This window comes from Bombina bombina, chromosome 1, assembly GCF_027579735.1.
Source record: "Bombina bombina isolate aBomBom1 chromosome 1, aBomBom1.pri, whole genome shotgun sequence".
Taxonomy (NCBI): Eukaryota; Metazoa; Chordata; class Amphibia; order Anura; family Bombinatoridae; genus Bombina; species Bombina bombina.
In genome coordinates this window covers 1,178,754,227-1,178,770,052 of record NC_069499.1, presented here as the reverse complement: position 1 = coordinate 1,178,770,052, position 15,826 = coordinate 1,178,754,227, and the positions used below count along the sequence as shown (strand labels likewise).

Here is a 15,826-nt window from a genome sequence, read left to right as displayed (position 1 = left end):
GTTTAGGGGTTAATATATTTATTATAGTGGCGGCGCCGGCAGATTAGGGGTTAATAACATTATGTAGGTGTCGGCGATGTGGGCAGCAGATTAGGGGTTAATAAATATAATGTAGGTGTCGGCGATGTTGGGGGCAGCAGATTAGGGGTTCATAAGTATAATGTAGGTGGCGGTGATGTCCGGAGCAGCAGATTAGGGGTTAATAAGTATAATGCAGGTATCAGCGATGTCGAGGTGGCAGATTAGGGGTTAATAAGTGTAAGATTAGGGTTGTTTAGACTCAGGGTTCATGTTAGGGTGTTAGGTGTAAACATAAATGTGTTTCCCCATAGGAATCAATGGGGCTGCGTTACTGAGCTTTACGCTGCTTTTTGGCAGGTGTTAGACTTTTTCTCAGCCGGCTCTCCTCATTAATGTCTATGGGGAAATCGTGCACGAGCACGTACAACCAGCTCACTGCTGACTTAAGCAGCGCTGGTATTGGAGTGCGGTATGGAGCACAATTTTGCTCTACGCTCACTTCTTGCCTTTTAACGCTGGGTTTATAAAAACCTGTAATATCAGCGCTGTAGGTAAGTGAGCGGTGAGAATAACGTGCAAGTTAACACTGCCCCCCTCATACTGCAAAACTCGTAATCTGGCCGTGAATGTTTTAATAAAATAAGATTTTTGCAGAACAATTTAGTATAATTTTCATATAATTTTTAAATTATACTCCTTTGCAAGGCCCACTGTTTTCAAAGTAAAAACTACTTTTAAAAAATTCCACCAGTGGCTTCATAGTACTGATGAAATTTCTTACAGGGAATCTCACAAGCCCAGAGACCTCTAGATAATGGTTTCCTATATTATTTGGTTTATTTCTCAGACCTCATGGATTATTCTAGTTATATGTATGCAATGATATCTGCAGAGATATGTGATCATGAACGTATTAGAATAAGGGCACATTCCAGAATAACTGTAATCACAATCTTGCAGTTATGTATAGCATCTGGCATGTGGAATATACATTGCTTTTGGTTCAGTTAGTGTACATCTATTTCCAACGATAAATACATTAGGAGAACATATTAAATGGGTGATTGCTTTCACGTTTATTGCAATTTCATTTTACCAGTATGCCAGACATAGACATAAAGGTATATACATAAAGATAGAGTCTTTAAAATCACATACTTAAGAGCTAGCTAGGCCCTGGGCTTCACTCCAGGAGCTGTAGCGCATTGTTGTGCTTTGAGATGGCTTTCACTGGACCTGCTTATAAGTCCTGGCAGGAGAGGTCAGTGTTTATAAACCCCATATGGTATCTTCCAAGACATGTCAACAATGTGGGATGAATTTCCTGGTAGTCACTGTCTCAAGTGGATTAAACACTGTGTTCCTGGAAGAAGTTTCTAAGCCTTGGATTTTGTGCTCTCATAAACAAAATTTAAGTTTATAGGGGAAAGCAGACATGTTAAGCACTCTCCACAAGTCCAGATTTATGTTTCCAGTCAAAAAAAATACTTTGTAAAAACTTTTTATATTCTTTAAAAAGTGAGAGAAGATATGGAATGGTGTTGCACAGATATATGAAAGTTGCTTGTGTAACTTTATGGGCTATTGCACCCACAGCTTTTCTGGCTCAGTGCTATATAACAACCAACAAAGAAATGGTTGAGTTTGGCCACCATACAAATCAAAGCACCTGGATTTGTAGCTGGTATCAGTGAGTGCAGAGATGATGTCACACATATTACATAGCAATGACAAAATGGTACAAGGAGATGACATCACGAGGTGATTAAATTATACAGGATGAAAATATCACACAATGCAGAAAAACAAACAGAGGAAGGTGGGTGGCATCACACATGGAGATAAATGGTGCATGTACAGAGGAATGTTTTTACTGTAAAAATTAGCACAGGCAAGTTATCTCTAATTTAGTGTTTCAGAGGAGTTTATAGGAGAAATAATGGAGGGTGATGATGGGATGTGAAAGATGCAATGAACACAAGTATCCTGGATTAAGGGTTTTGCAATGTGGTAGGGGCATGATTTAATCTTTCTCTTATACTCTACTAGAAATGAACAGGCTATGTTCACTGTACAATGGTCCAGATCTTTCAGATTTAACAGCATGAGCTGTACATGTTCTTAACTGTAATTTAGTCTCCTCCTTACTTAAAAGTAAGTTTGTAGAAGCCCTCTACCCATATCTGCTACCCCCACCTGCAATTCCTATAATAAACCTGGTTTAGAGATGTAGGGATTTGGCCAGGGTTTTCCCAGGTTGTGACTCCAGTTTATTAATGTTGGAAGGGGCTGCAATACGTTGCACAGCAAAGCTTTGCAGCCACATCCAGCACCATTTAGGTACAAATTAATTTCAGGAAAGGGGCATCCTGCACCCTCAATAGCGTAATGTCCGTGTGGGTCAGGTCTGTTGGTAGTTTGTAAATTCAGAGCCTTGATCCCTTCTGTACATTTGGTCCCTTTACTGTCTGTACTACTCTTGCTGCTCGTTCATTTCCATGTCAGACACTAAGATGTTTTTCTCTGCAGAGCTCCCCGGGCTGGAGTTGGTACGACTGTATCTGGCACTCTCAAAGGCTCCTCTCTTAGCCTCTTGCTTCCTGCGCCGGTACAAGTAGATGCTGACAACAATCAGTACAATTAGTGCTAAGGTGGACAGGACAACTACGACTACTGCCGTGGTGTGCTCTGGAAGAGCTACAGGGAAAACCAGAGAAACATTATTAATTATGTATACTCAAAACAGGACTCTTGTTCTAATTTTGTTGACTTATTTTCCACAAAAACATTTTTTTTACATTATTAAAGTTTTAAGGCATCTGGAGTTCCAGTAATCACCATAAGGAGACTTCCTTATTGTATTATGCACACACATTTGTATATACAAAAACAACCACCATTAGATTGTACATACACTCTCATCACACACACATTTAGACAGGCTAGAGAGGGCTGAAGGTCAATCTAACCAAGTACTCCTCCGCCATTCCTATGTTATTCTAGGGAGGCCATTCACTAAAGAATCCAGAGGTGTGTGGACTTTTGTGAATGGCTTAAATAGCATGACTAAAGAACTGGAGAAACATGTAAGCTGTTAGTGAATCTACCCCAAAATCACAGAAAAATAACCAGCATACTTGAACACAGCAAAATATAAATACACACATACAATCAATCAATCAATCATATAAATATACACACAAATACATACAATCATATAAATACACACACACATACATACAATCATATAAATACACACACACATACAATCATATAAATACACACACACACACACACATATACAATCCTATAAATACACACACACACAATCAATCAGTCATATAAATATACACACACATACATACAATCATATACCTACACACACATACATACAATCATATAAATACACACACATACAATCATATAAATACACACACACACATACAATCATATAAATACACACACACGCATACAATCATATAAACACACACACGCATACAATCCTATAAATACACACACACACACACACAATCATATAAATACACACACATACAATCATATAAATACACACATACACACAATCAATCATAAATACACACATACATACAATCATATAAACACACACACACACAATCATATAAATACACACACACATACAATCATATAAATACACACACACACACACACACAATCATATAAACACACACACACACACAATCATATAAACACACACACACACACAATCATATAAATACACACACATACAATCATATAAATACACACACACACACAATCAATCATAAATACACACATAAATACAATAATATAAACACACACACACACACATACAATCATATAAATACACACACACACAATCATATAAATACACACACATACAATCATATAAATACACACAGACACATGCAATCATATAAACACACACACACACACACATACAATCATATAAATACATACACACATACAATCATATAAATACACACACATATAATCATATAAATATACACACACGCATACAATCATATAAATACATACACACGCATACAATCCTATAAATACACACACACACACACATACAATCATATAAATACACACACATACAATCATATAAATACACACACATACAATCATATAAATACACCCACATACAATCATATAAATACACACATACACACAATCAATCATAAATACGCACATACATACAATCATATAAACACACACACACACACACAATCATATAAATACACACACACATACAATCATATAAATACACACACACACAATCATATAAATACACACACATACAATCATATAAATACACACACACACACACACAATCAATCATAAATACACACATACATACAATCATATAAACACACACACAATCATATAAATACACACACACATACAATCATATAAATACACACACACACACACACACACACACACAATCATATAAACACACACACACACAATCATATAAATACACACACATACAATCATATAAATACACACACACACAATCAATCATAAATACACACATACATACAATCATATAAACACAAATACACACACACACAATCATATAAATACACACACATACAATCATATAAATACACACACATACACACATACAATCATATAAATACACACAGACACATGCAATCATATAAACACACACACACACACACACACACACACACATACAATCATATAAATACATACACACATACAATCATATAAATAAATATACACACACGCATACAATCATATAAATACACACACACACACACACACACACACATACAATCATATAAATACACACATGCGAAAAAGTAAAGAAGTGGAAACAAACAACTACAAACTATATATATATATATACACACAACTATTAGTCTCTGCACTAATAATGAAGACTCTATGGCCTAGATTTAGAGTTCGGCGGTAGCCGTCAAAACCAGCGTTAGAGGCTCCTAACGCTGGTTTTGGCCGCCCGCTGGTATTTGGAGTCAGTGATTAAAGGGTCTAACGCTCACTTTTCAGCCGCGACTTTTCCATACCGCAGATCCCCCTACGCCATTTGCGTAGCCTATCTTTTCAATGGGATCTTCCTAACGCCGGTATTTAGAGTCGTTTCTGCAGTGAGCGTTAGAGCTCTAACGACAAGATTCCAGCCGCCTGAAAATAGCAGGAGTTAAGAGCTTTCTGGCTAACGCCGGTTTATAAAGCTCTTAACTACTGTACCCTAAAGTACACTAACACCCATAAACTACCTATGTACCCCTAAACCGAGGTCCCCCCACATCGCCGACACTCGATTAAAATTTTTAACCCCTAATCTGCCGACCGCCACCTACGTTATACTTATGTACCCCTAATCTGCTGCCCCTAACACCGCCGACCCCTGTATTATATCTATTAACCCCTAACTTGCCCCCCACAACGTCGCCGCAAGCTACTTAAAATAATTAACCCCTAATCTTCCGACCGCAAATCGCCGCCACCTACGTTATCCCTATGTACCCCTAATCTGCTACCCCTAACATCGCCGACCCCTATGTTATATTTATTAACCCCTAATCTGCCCCCCTCAACGTCGCCGACACCTACCTACACTTATTAACCCCTAATCTGCCGAGCGGACCTGAGCGCTACTATAATAAAGTTATTAACCCCTAATCCGCCTCACTAACCCTATCATAAATAGTATTAACCCCTAATCTGCCCTCCCTAACATCGCCGACACCTACCTTCAATTATTAACCCCTAATCTGCCGACCGGAGCTCACCGCTATTCTAATAAATGTATTAACCCCTAAAGCTAAGTCTAACCCTAACACTAACACCCCCCTAAGTTAAATATAATTTTTATCTAACGAAATAAATTAACTCTTATTAAATAAATGATTCCTATTTAAAGCTAAATACTTACCTGTAAAATAAATCCTAATATAGCTACAATATAAATTATAATTATATTATAGCTATTTTAGGATTAATATTTATTTTACAGGCAACTTTGTAATTATTTTAACCAGGTACAATAGCTATTAAATAGTTAAGAACTATTTAATAGTTACCTAGTTAAAATAATAACAAATTTACCTGTAAAATAAATCCTAACCTAAGATATAATTAAACCTAACACTACCCTATCAATAAAATAATTAAATAAACTACCTACAATTACCTACAATTAACCTAACACTACACTATCAATAAATTAATTAAACACAATTGCTACAAATAAATACAATTAAATAAACTATCTAAAGTACAAAAAATAAAAAAGAACTAAGTTACAGAAAATAATAAAATATTTACAAACATAAGAAAAATATTACAACAATTTTAAACTAATTACACCTACTCTAAGCCCCCTAATAAAATAACAAAGCCCCCCAAAATAAAAAATTCCCTACCCTATTCTAAAATACAAATATTACAAGCTCTTTTACCTTACCAGCCCTGAACAGGGCCCTTTGCGGGGCATGCCCCAAGAATTTCAGCTCTTTTGCCTGTAAAAAAAAATATACAATACCCCCCCCCAACATTACAACCCACCACCCACATACCCCTAATCTAACCCAAACCCCCCTTAAATAAACCTAACACTACCCCCCTGATGATCTTCCTACCTTGTCTTCACCATGCCAGGTTCACCGATCCGTCCTGGCTCCAAGATCTTCATCCAACCCAAGCGGGGGCTAGACATCCACTGAAGAAGTCCAGAAGAGGGTCCAAAGTCTTCCTCCTATCCGGCAAGAAGAGGACATCCGGACCGGCAAACATCTTCTCCAAGCGGCATCTTCTATCTTCTTCCATCCGATGACGACCGGCTCCATCTTGAAGACCTCCAGCGCGGATCCATCCTCTTCTTCCGACGACTAGACGACGAATGACGGTTCCTTTAAGGGACGTCATCCAAGATGGCGTCCCTCGAATTCCGATTGGCTGATAGGATTCTATCAGCCAATCGGAATTAAGGTAGGAATTTTCTGATTGGCTGATGGAATCAGCCAATCAGAATATAGTTCAATCCGATTGGCTGATCCAATCAGCCAATCAGATTGAGCTCGCATTCTATTGGCTGATCGGAACAGCCAATAGAATGCGAGCTCAATCTGATTGGCTGATTGGATCAGCCAATCGGATTGAACTTGATTCTGATTGGCTGATTCCATCAGCCAATCAGAAAATTCCTACCTTAATTCCGATTGGCTGATAGAATCCTATCAGCCAATCGGAATTCGAGGGACGCCATCTTGGATGACGTCCCTTAAAGGAACCGTCATTCGTCGTCTAGTCGTCGGAAGAAGAGGATGGATCCGCGCTGGAGGTCTTCAAGATGGAGCCGGTCGTCATCGGATGGAAGAAGATAGAAGATGCTGCTTGGAGAAGATGTTTGCCGGTCCGGATGTCCTCTTCTTGCCGGATAGGAGGAAGACTTTGGACCCTCTTCTGGACTTCTTCAGTGGATGTCTAGCCCCCGCTTGGGTTGGATGAAGATCTTGGAGCCAGGACGGATCGGTGAACCTGGCATGGTGAAGACAAGGTAGGAAGATCATCAGGGGGGTAGTGTTAGGTTTATTTAAGGGGGGTTTGGGTTAGATTAGGGGTATGTGGGTGGTGGGTTGTAATGTTGGGGGGGGGGTATTGTATGTTTTTTTTTACAGGCAAAAGAGCTGAAATTCTTGGGGCATGCCCCGCAAAGGGCCCTGTTCAGGGCTGGTAAGGTAAAAGAGCTTGTAATATTTGTATTTTAGAATAGGGTAGGGAATTTTTTATTTTGGGGGGCTTTGTTATTTTATTAGGGGGCTTAGAGTAGGTGTAATTAGTTTAAAATTGTTGTAATATTTTTCTTATGTTTGTAAATATTTTATTATTTTCTGTAACTTAGTTCTTTTTTATTTTTTGTACTTTAGATAGTTTATTTAATTGTATTTATTTGTAGCAATTGTGTTTAATTAATTTATTGATAGTGTAGTGTTAGGTTAATTGTAGGTAATTGTAGGTAGTTTATTTAATTATTTTATTGATAGGGTAGTGTTAGGTTTAATTATATCTTAGGTTAGGATTTATTTTACAGGTAAATTTGTTATTATTTTAACTAGGTAACTATTAAATAGTTCTTAACTATTTAATAGCTATTGTACCTGGTTAAAATAATTACAAAGTTGCCTGTAAAATAAATATTAATCCTAAAATAGCTATAATATAATTATAATTTATATTGTAGCTATATTAGGATTTATTTTACAGGTAAGTATTTAGCTTTAAATAGGAATCATTTATTTAATAAGAGTTAATTTATTTCGTTAGATAAAAATTATATTTAACTTAGGGGGGTGTTAGTGTTAGGGTTAGACTTAGCTTTAGGGGTTAATACATTTATTAGAATAGCGGTGAGCTCCGGTCGGCAGATTAGGGGTTAATAATTGAAGGTAGGTGTCGGCGATGTTAGGGAGGGCAGATTAGGGGTTAATACTATTTATGATAGGGTTAGTGAGGCGGATTAGGGGTTAATAACTTTATTATAGTAGCGCTCAGGTCCGCTCGGCAGATTAGGGGTTAATAAGTGTAGGCAGGTGTCGGCGACGTTGTGGGGGGCAGATTAGGGGTTAATAAATATAACATAGGGGTCGGCGATGTTAGGGCAGCAGATTAGGGGTACATAGGGATAACGTAGGTGGCGGCGGTTTACGGAGCGGCAGATTAGGGGTTAAAAGTGTAATGCAGGGGTCAGCGATAGCGGGGGCGGCAGATTAGGGGTTAATAAGTGTAAGGTTAGGGGTGTTTAGACTCGGGGTACATGTTAGAGTGTTAGGTGCAGACGTAGGAAGTGTTTCCCCATAGGAAACAATGGGGCTGCGTTAAGAGCTGAACGCTGCTTTTTTGCAGGTGTTAGGTTTTTTTTCAGCTCAAACTGCCCCATTGTTTCCTATGGGAGAATCGTGCACGAGCACGTTTTTGATGCCGGCCGCGTCCGTAAGCAACTCTGGTATCGAGAGTTGCATTTGCGGTAAATATGCTCTACGCTCCTTTTTTGGAGCCTAACGCAGCATTTGTTTGAACTCTCGATACCAGAGTTAAATTTATGGTGCGGCCAGAAAAAAACCCGCGGAGCGTTAACAGCCCTTTTACCGCCGAACTCCAAATCTAGGCCTATGTAAATAAATAAAGAAGGTGCATTAATGAGCATAAAGAGAAAATGTAATGAAAAAAAACATAAAAAGAAAAACAAAACATCCTAATTGCAATCCATAAATGAACACAGATGCAACAAACATACACACATGCAAACTGGGCGTCCCCAGTTATCAAGCAGCAAAAATATAATAAGTGGTGGAGGTCAGACTCTAGAGCAAAAAGTCAGAACCCTGGCTATATATGAAAACCATGGGCATAATAATGTTAGATGCAAGCAATGAAATTAATAAGCAAGATAAGGCAGTTCATGCACTTGTAGCGGTTTATGCAGAGTATGATCATGTGGTTAGTGAGCTGACAGTTGAGAAGGTGACAAGTTATGCCAAGCAATCAGTAATATATAGCAATATATCTTCCAAAGCGTCAAATAAGACAGAGTTCATGCATACAATATTGCTAAATACATATGGATACTTCCAATTTCCTCACTGTGTGATTAGAGAAAAAGTATTAAACTGCTCCGGCACTCGAGGACCAAAGTCCGCCGGTGAATGGCAACTGTGTAGGAGTAGCGCTCTGTGAGCGGTCTCACCCAATCCGTGTAGGGTCTCAGAATGCTAAGTAAACACTGTCCATAGGAAGACATCCAACAGCGGCAAGATGATTGTGGCAATCCCCAGCATGTATCAGGCTGTCAGCAGTACAAACCAGCATGGGAGCATCGAGCTCTTTTGGCGTCTGACGTCACTTCAACAACAGCAGGCCTCACAGAGCGCTACACCTACACAGTTGCCATTCACCGGTGGACTTTGGTCCTCGAGTGCCGGAGCAGTTTAATACTTTTTCTCTAATCACACAGTGAGGAAATTGGAAGTATCCATATGTATTTAGCAATATTGTATGCATGAACTCTGTCTTATTTGACGCTTTGGAAGATATATTGCTATATATTCCTGATTGCATGGCATAACTTGTCATCTTCTCAACTGTCAGCTCACTAACCACATTATCATACTCTGCATAAACCGCTACAAGTGCATGAACTGCCTTATCTTGCTTATTCATTTCATTGCTTGCATCTAACATTATTATGCCCATGGTTTTCATATATAGCCAGGGTTCTGACTTTTTGCTCTAGAGTCTGACCTCCACCACTTATTATTTTTTTGCTGCTTGATAACTGGGGACGCCCAGTTTGCATGTGTGTATATTTATTGCATCTGTGTTCATTTATGGATTGCAATTAGGATGTTTTGTTTTTCTTTTTATGTTTTTTTTTCATTAAATTTTCTCTTTATGCTCATTAATGCATCTTCTTTATTCATTTACTTAGAGTCTTCATTATTAGTGCAGAGACTAATATTTGTATTTATACTATTTGTGGGTGTATAGGTAGTAGTGCAACCTGGTCTTGAGCACTTATAACTGTTTGCAAACTCATTAAGTACATTAACATTTATATTAGTGCTCATCCTTTTATTGTGTGTTGAGAGATATATATATATATATATAATATTTTATGATTTTCATGATATGTTTTACTTTGTTTTGGCAGCGCTGCGTGTCACGGTTTGCATCAGGATACTTACCAGATTTAACAAAATCTGTCTCTCCCTCTAAAAAAAAGCAACATTGTAGGAAAAAAGAAAGGGAGAGATAAAGACAGTGTTAAGACCTGTATTCACACATTTTCCAAGAATAATTCAGTTATATTGCATTTTGATTTTTTGTTTTGTTTCAATTTATAGACTGACTTGACAGATAAAACTATAATTAAATATTTGTTCCTCTGACTTATTATTCCAGTTGTGGAGTATTAAATGTATGGCAAATTTTGTATTTGAAAATTCTGATTTGCTCATTGAAACTGCCACCCATTCTTATCAAGAAGATGCCCATTCAAATGGACTGAGCCGACACTAACAAGGGGCCCATTAATCTTATCACTATCTACACAAACAAAAGCCAAGACTTAGGTACTGGAATATTCATTAATAGTGGTGGTTTCAGTGAGCAAAACCAACTTTATAAATTGCAATAATTAACTCAAAGGGACAATTTTAATTCTATACAGCAGGTATGACAAGTCATTGGGAACACATTAAGGATATTTACAGTACAGTGTCTCTTTAAACTCAAAATGGGATTCCAAATAAAAACTGAGCTTCCATTGGTTGTGTTTTCTGCTGGTAATAAAATTACGCAGTCTAACAGTTTGAAAAGCTGTCAGCCTTTTAGTTTGTGCTCTCCATACATGAGGCTGTGTCAAAATGTCTTTAAAGGGATATGAAATCCCCCCCCAAAAAATTGTGATTCAGACAGAGCATATTATTTTTTTTAAAAAAGTTTCACATTTACTTCTATTATCAATTTGCTTTGTTCTCATAGTTTTCTTTGTTGAAGAGACACCTAGGTAGGAAATAGTGCTGCCATCTAGTGATCCGGACAAATGCAAATGGATAACATTCTTGCAAAATCGCTGCCATAAAGTGCTCCAGACATGCAAGCTTAAAGGAATACTGAACCCACATGTTTTCTTAAAGGGACAGTCAAGTCCAAAAAAAACTTTCATTTTTCAAATAGGGTATGTAATTTTAAACGACTTTCCAATTTACTTTTATCAACAATTTTGCTTTGTTCTCTTGGTATTCTAGTTGAAAGCAAACATAGGAAGGCTCATATGATAATGTCTAAGCCCTTGAAGGCCGCCTCTATTTTATTTACTTTTCACAGCAGGGGAGAGCTAGCTCATGTAGGCCATATAGATAGCATTGTGATCACGCTCGTGGCTAAAATGCAAGTCAATAGATAATAACTAAAAGCCATGTGATTAGGGGCGGTCAGAAGATGCTTAGATACAAGTTAGTCACAGAAGTAAAAAGTGTATTAATATAACAGTGTTGGTTTTGCAAAACTGGGGAATGGGTAATAAAGGGATTATCTATCTTTTTAAACAACAAAAATTCTGGTGTTGACTGTCCCTTTAATGATTCAGACAGAGCATGTTATTTTAAGCAACTTTCTAATTTACTCCAATTATCAATTTTTCTTCGTTCTCTTGATATCCTTATTTAAAAAAGCAGGAATCTAAGCTTACGAGCCGGCCCATTTTTGATTCAGCACCCTGAATAGCACTTGGTGATTGGTGGCTGCATTTAGCCACCAATCAGCAAGCGCTACCCAGGTGATGAGCCAAAAATGGGCCATCTCATAAGCTTACATTCTTTCTTTTCAAATAAAGATAGCAAAAGAAGAAAGAAAAAATGACAATAGGAGTAAATTAAAAAGTTGCTTAAAATTGCATTCTCTATCTGAATCATGAAAGAAAAAAAATTGAGTTCAGTATCTATTTCAGTCCCTGCTTTTCAACAAAAGATACCAAGAGAACAAAGACAAGTTTATAATAAAGGTAAACTAGAAAGTTGTTTAAAATTGCATGTTCCATCTGAATTATGACAGAAAAATGTTGTGCTACATATCCCTTTAATAGCTGGTATTTTAAAATGTAAAACAGATTTAAAGCAAGTAAAACACAAACCTCTTCAATAAATTCATATAAATAATTATTTTAGTACATATTTAAAAATATACTGTATGTGCTGGTCTATTTTCAGTGAGTGAAGGTTGCAAGAGCAAAACCGATCTTTTACATCATCCTGTTAGTTGCTAAGCAGCATACTCAGAGGCCCCAATTGAATCCACCTTGCTGGATGCTAGATGAATATGGCTGAAGGGTTACTGTTTTAGGGACATTAATATATCACTCTCTCTCGTATTAAGTGTCTAACGTCCCTTTAACACCTTACAAAATCTCCATGCAGTTATAAAACAGATTGAGGAAGTATAGAAAATAAAAGGCCAAGAACACTTTACAACATCCAAATGAATAAATGCTTTGCATCTTAAAGCTGACACCAGCAATGGAAACTATGCTAAAATATTTAACAATGCATAAAAATGCAATGTGCAATTATTTCCTGCAATTTAATTCTGAAATTTTGTGTTTTTTTCCACTGCCTCCAGAAAGGTAGGGGCACATCCTGCTACATTTGACACAGTGATAACTGGATCTGTGCAGGAGGTCATTTAAATCTCTTCTTATTTATTTTGCAGAAAGCAATGAAAATATATGTGTGTTTTTAAAAAAAAAAAAAAAATTATTTTATATGCAGATATTCAGCCAAATCATTCTTAATTGCCAGTGAATACTACAGACATACTTAAAAAGTTGACTCCAATATGTCTTTAAGCTGTTAAATTGAATAAAGCCATTATTATATGTTGCCCTTTTCCCACTAGTAATAACCTCATTCTTCCTCACCTCTGGAGAGTTTGCAGATTACTCCCATGCTGATGTTAGTGCAAGATCCAAGGCTCCACACACCATTACTGCCCTGAATCCAGTAGCAAGAGTTGGGACTCAGTAGACTGGGGCCTGTGTCTTGCTGCCCCCAGTTAGAGTAATTCACTGGAGTGTTATCGTTCCAGACAAGGGCCCCCCCTAAACAAGAAAGGAACTAATGAGACAAACTTGTCCCTTCAGATGAAGGACCAAAGCATATTATGGCTTTTATCATCATGACCATGCAAAACCTGTGACCCTGTTATTTGTCTGAGGATCTCATCCTCTTTGTTTCTTACTTTGTCTCTTCTCTACCTGTTCCCTTTTCTCACTGTTTATTATTTTCTCCTTCTCCGCTGTTATATTTATTCTCATTTTATTACTGTTGTACATTTCCCAACATACTCGTTTGCTATTTATGTAATCTCAGTGTATCCCACCTTTTCCCGTTACTATTTATTGCTCTTTGTTTGTTGCCTTATTCCACTGTTCTATCACTGACATCCATTCAGTTTCCTCTGCAACAATTTTCACTATTTCTACCTATATGTTCTTTATTATCGTTTCCCTAATTCTTAGTCTTTGCTTTCCTCTCTACTTGTAGTTTGTTTCCTTTTTCATTTGTTTTCATCACCCCTTGTGCTGAACATTAGTAATTTCTAACCTTTAGTATTGAAAGACATGCCAAGCCAAGCTCCTTTGGACTGACTCTCATATGTCTGTAGATGTTCCCACACAAAAACATTCTCTGTCTCATCAGAAATGGACAGAACCTCTCCACCAACTGCAAGACAATTAAAAAGAATTATCATGAACATCTAGGCATACCTTAAATACAACAATCCATATATGCAACCCTAAGCCGATGTTTATTGAGGTTCATTTGCTAAGCAAGAAAGTTATTTAATCACAGATATGAGTCCCAGATGAGAGGGTTACATGTACAGAAAATAGATGAGGGTTGAGTTTAAGAAGTGAGATCAACATTACAGTGGAAATGTGGGTCAGCAATAAGGGTTGATAATTAGGACCCGATTATCTAAAGGCCTCTGGGCTTATGTGATTTAGTAAGAAATCTCACCAGTACTATGAATCCCCTAGTGGAATTATCTAAATCATGTTTTCTTTCCTATGACATGGAGAGTCCACGACGTGATTCCAATTAGTAGTGGGATATTTACCTCCTGGTCAGCAGGAGGATGCAAAGAGCACCCCAGCTGAGCTGTTAAGTGTCACTTCCCTTACCCATAACCCCCAGTCCTTCTCTTTGCCTTGATCACGGGAGGATGGCGAAGAAGGTGTCTGAAGATTTTAATCCTTTAAATGGGTACTTTTCCCTGCAAGCGAGGATTAGGGGCTATGCTGTGTCCATGTCAATCTATTTAGTAAGAGTAATGGTGGCTTTTAGCAGTTAGAAGGCAGTGAGGTGGTCTTTGCTTTATTTCTAATATTTATGTTACCCCTTAGATAGAAAACCAGAATTGGTTACTCTGTTTTTTCTTTTACTTTCAGGTCCCTGTCAGCGACGGGTGAGGCTAATAGACCTGAAGCTGCTGTGACTGTTACGCAGCAGAAAACCCTGGAGGGTAAGTCCTTTTATATTTATTTTTTTCTTGGGTCAAGAAAAAATCATGAAGAGAGGACTGGTAAATATTCAGGGACCGGTTGGGACCTGCTACCCTCAACAGGGGTTAATATTTATATATATCTCTTCTAGTTGAGAAATACTGCGGCTGAGCAGCTATCTGTTTTTTTTTCAAGAAATCCGTTTTCTGGGATCTACGCCGCTTTTTCTGCCTTCTGTAGGGTCTAATGTAATGTTATGACCCAAGCTTTAGGTGTGGGGGATTGAGAATCATTTAGTTAATTATATTTACCTCATGCCTCTTATCCCTGCACAGTACATCATTAATAGTTAATAGACAGTTATAAGGGAAGCTCAGAATCTCTCATATGTCTATTTGGTGCTCCTTACAAGGGGCTATACTGCAGGCAATAATGGTGACTTTGTGTATGTGACCGTTAACTCTCTGTCAAGTTTTTCGGTCCTACTTTAGGACACTCAGTCCTTGATTCCTACCTAATGTCTTTATACTGTGGACATATTAGTACCGCATAGTTAGATGACACAAGCTTTAAGAGGTTAATGTATGCTCTTATAGGAAACAGCGCTTTAGCACGCTGCATCTAAAAAAAAAATCAGCAATTCTCCATATTGAAGGAAACACTGGACCGATATAGGCATTTCTCCTCAGGAGGTTTAATCTCTGTGTCTCTCTATGTAGTACCCCCTCC

At 37.7% G+C, this 15,826-nt stretch overlaps 1 protein-coding gene across 1 annotated transcript in view; it reads right to left on the bottom strand.

Moving 5' to 3' along the window:
* Positions 1-1,073: 1,073 nt before the first annotated feature.
* The window catches only part of LOC128663866 (C-type mannose receptor 2), a 347,089-nt gene continuing 332,336 nt past the window's right edge, over positions 1,074-15,826 (bottom strand). The window contains exons 26-29 of the mRNA XM_053718428.1: positions 14,196-14,315; positions 13,511-13,690; positions 10,779-10,805; positions 1,074-2,718 (exon numbers count right to left, since the gene is read on the bottom strand). Coding sequence (XP_053574403.1) covers positions 2,495-2,718; positions 10,779-10,805; positions 13,511-13,690; positions 14,196-14,315 — 551 coding nt within the window. The 3' untranslated portion in view covers positions 1,074-2,494. The remainder of the gene's footprint in view (positions 2,719-10,778; positions 10,806-13,510; positions 13,691-14,195; positions 14,316-15,826) is intronic.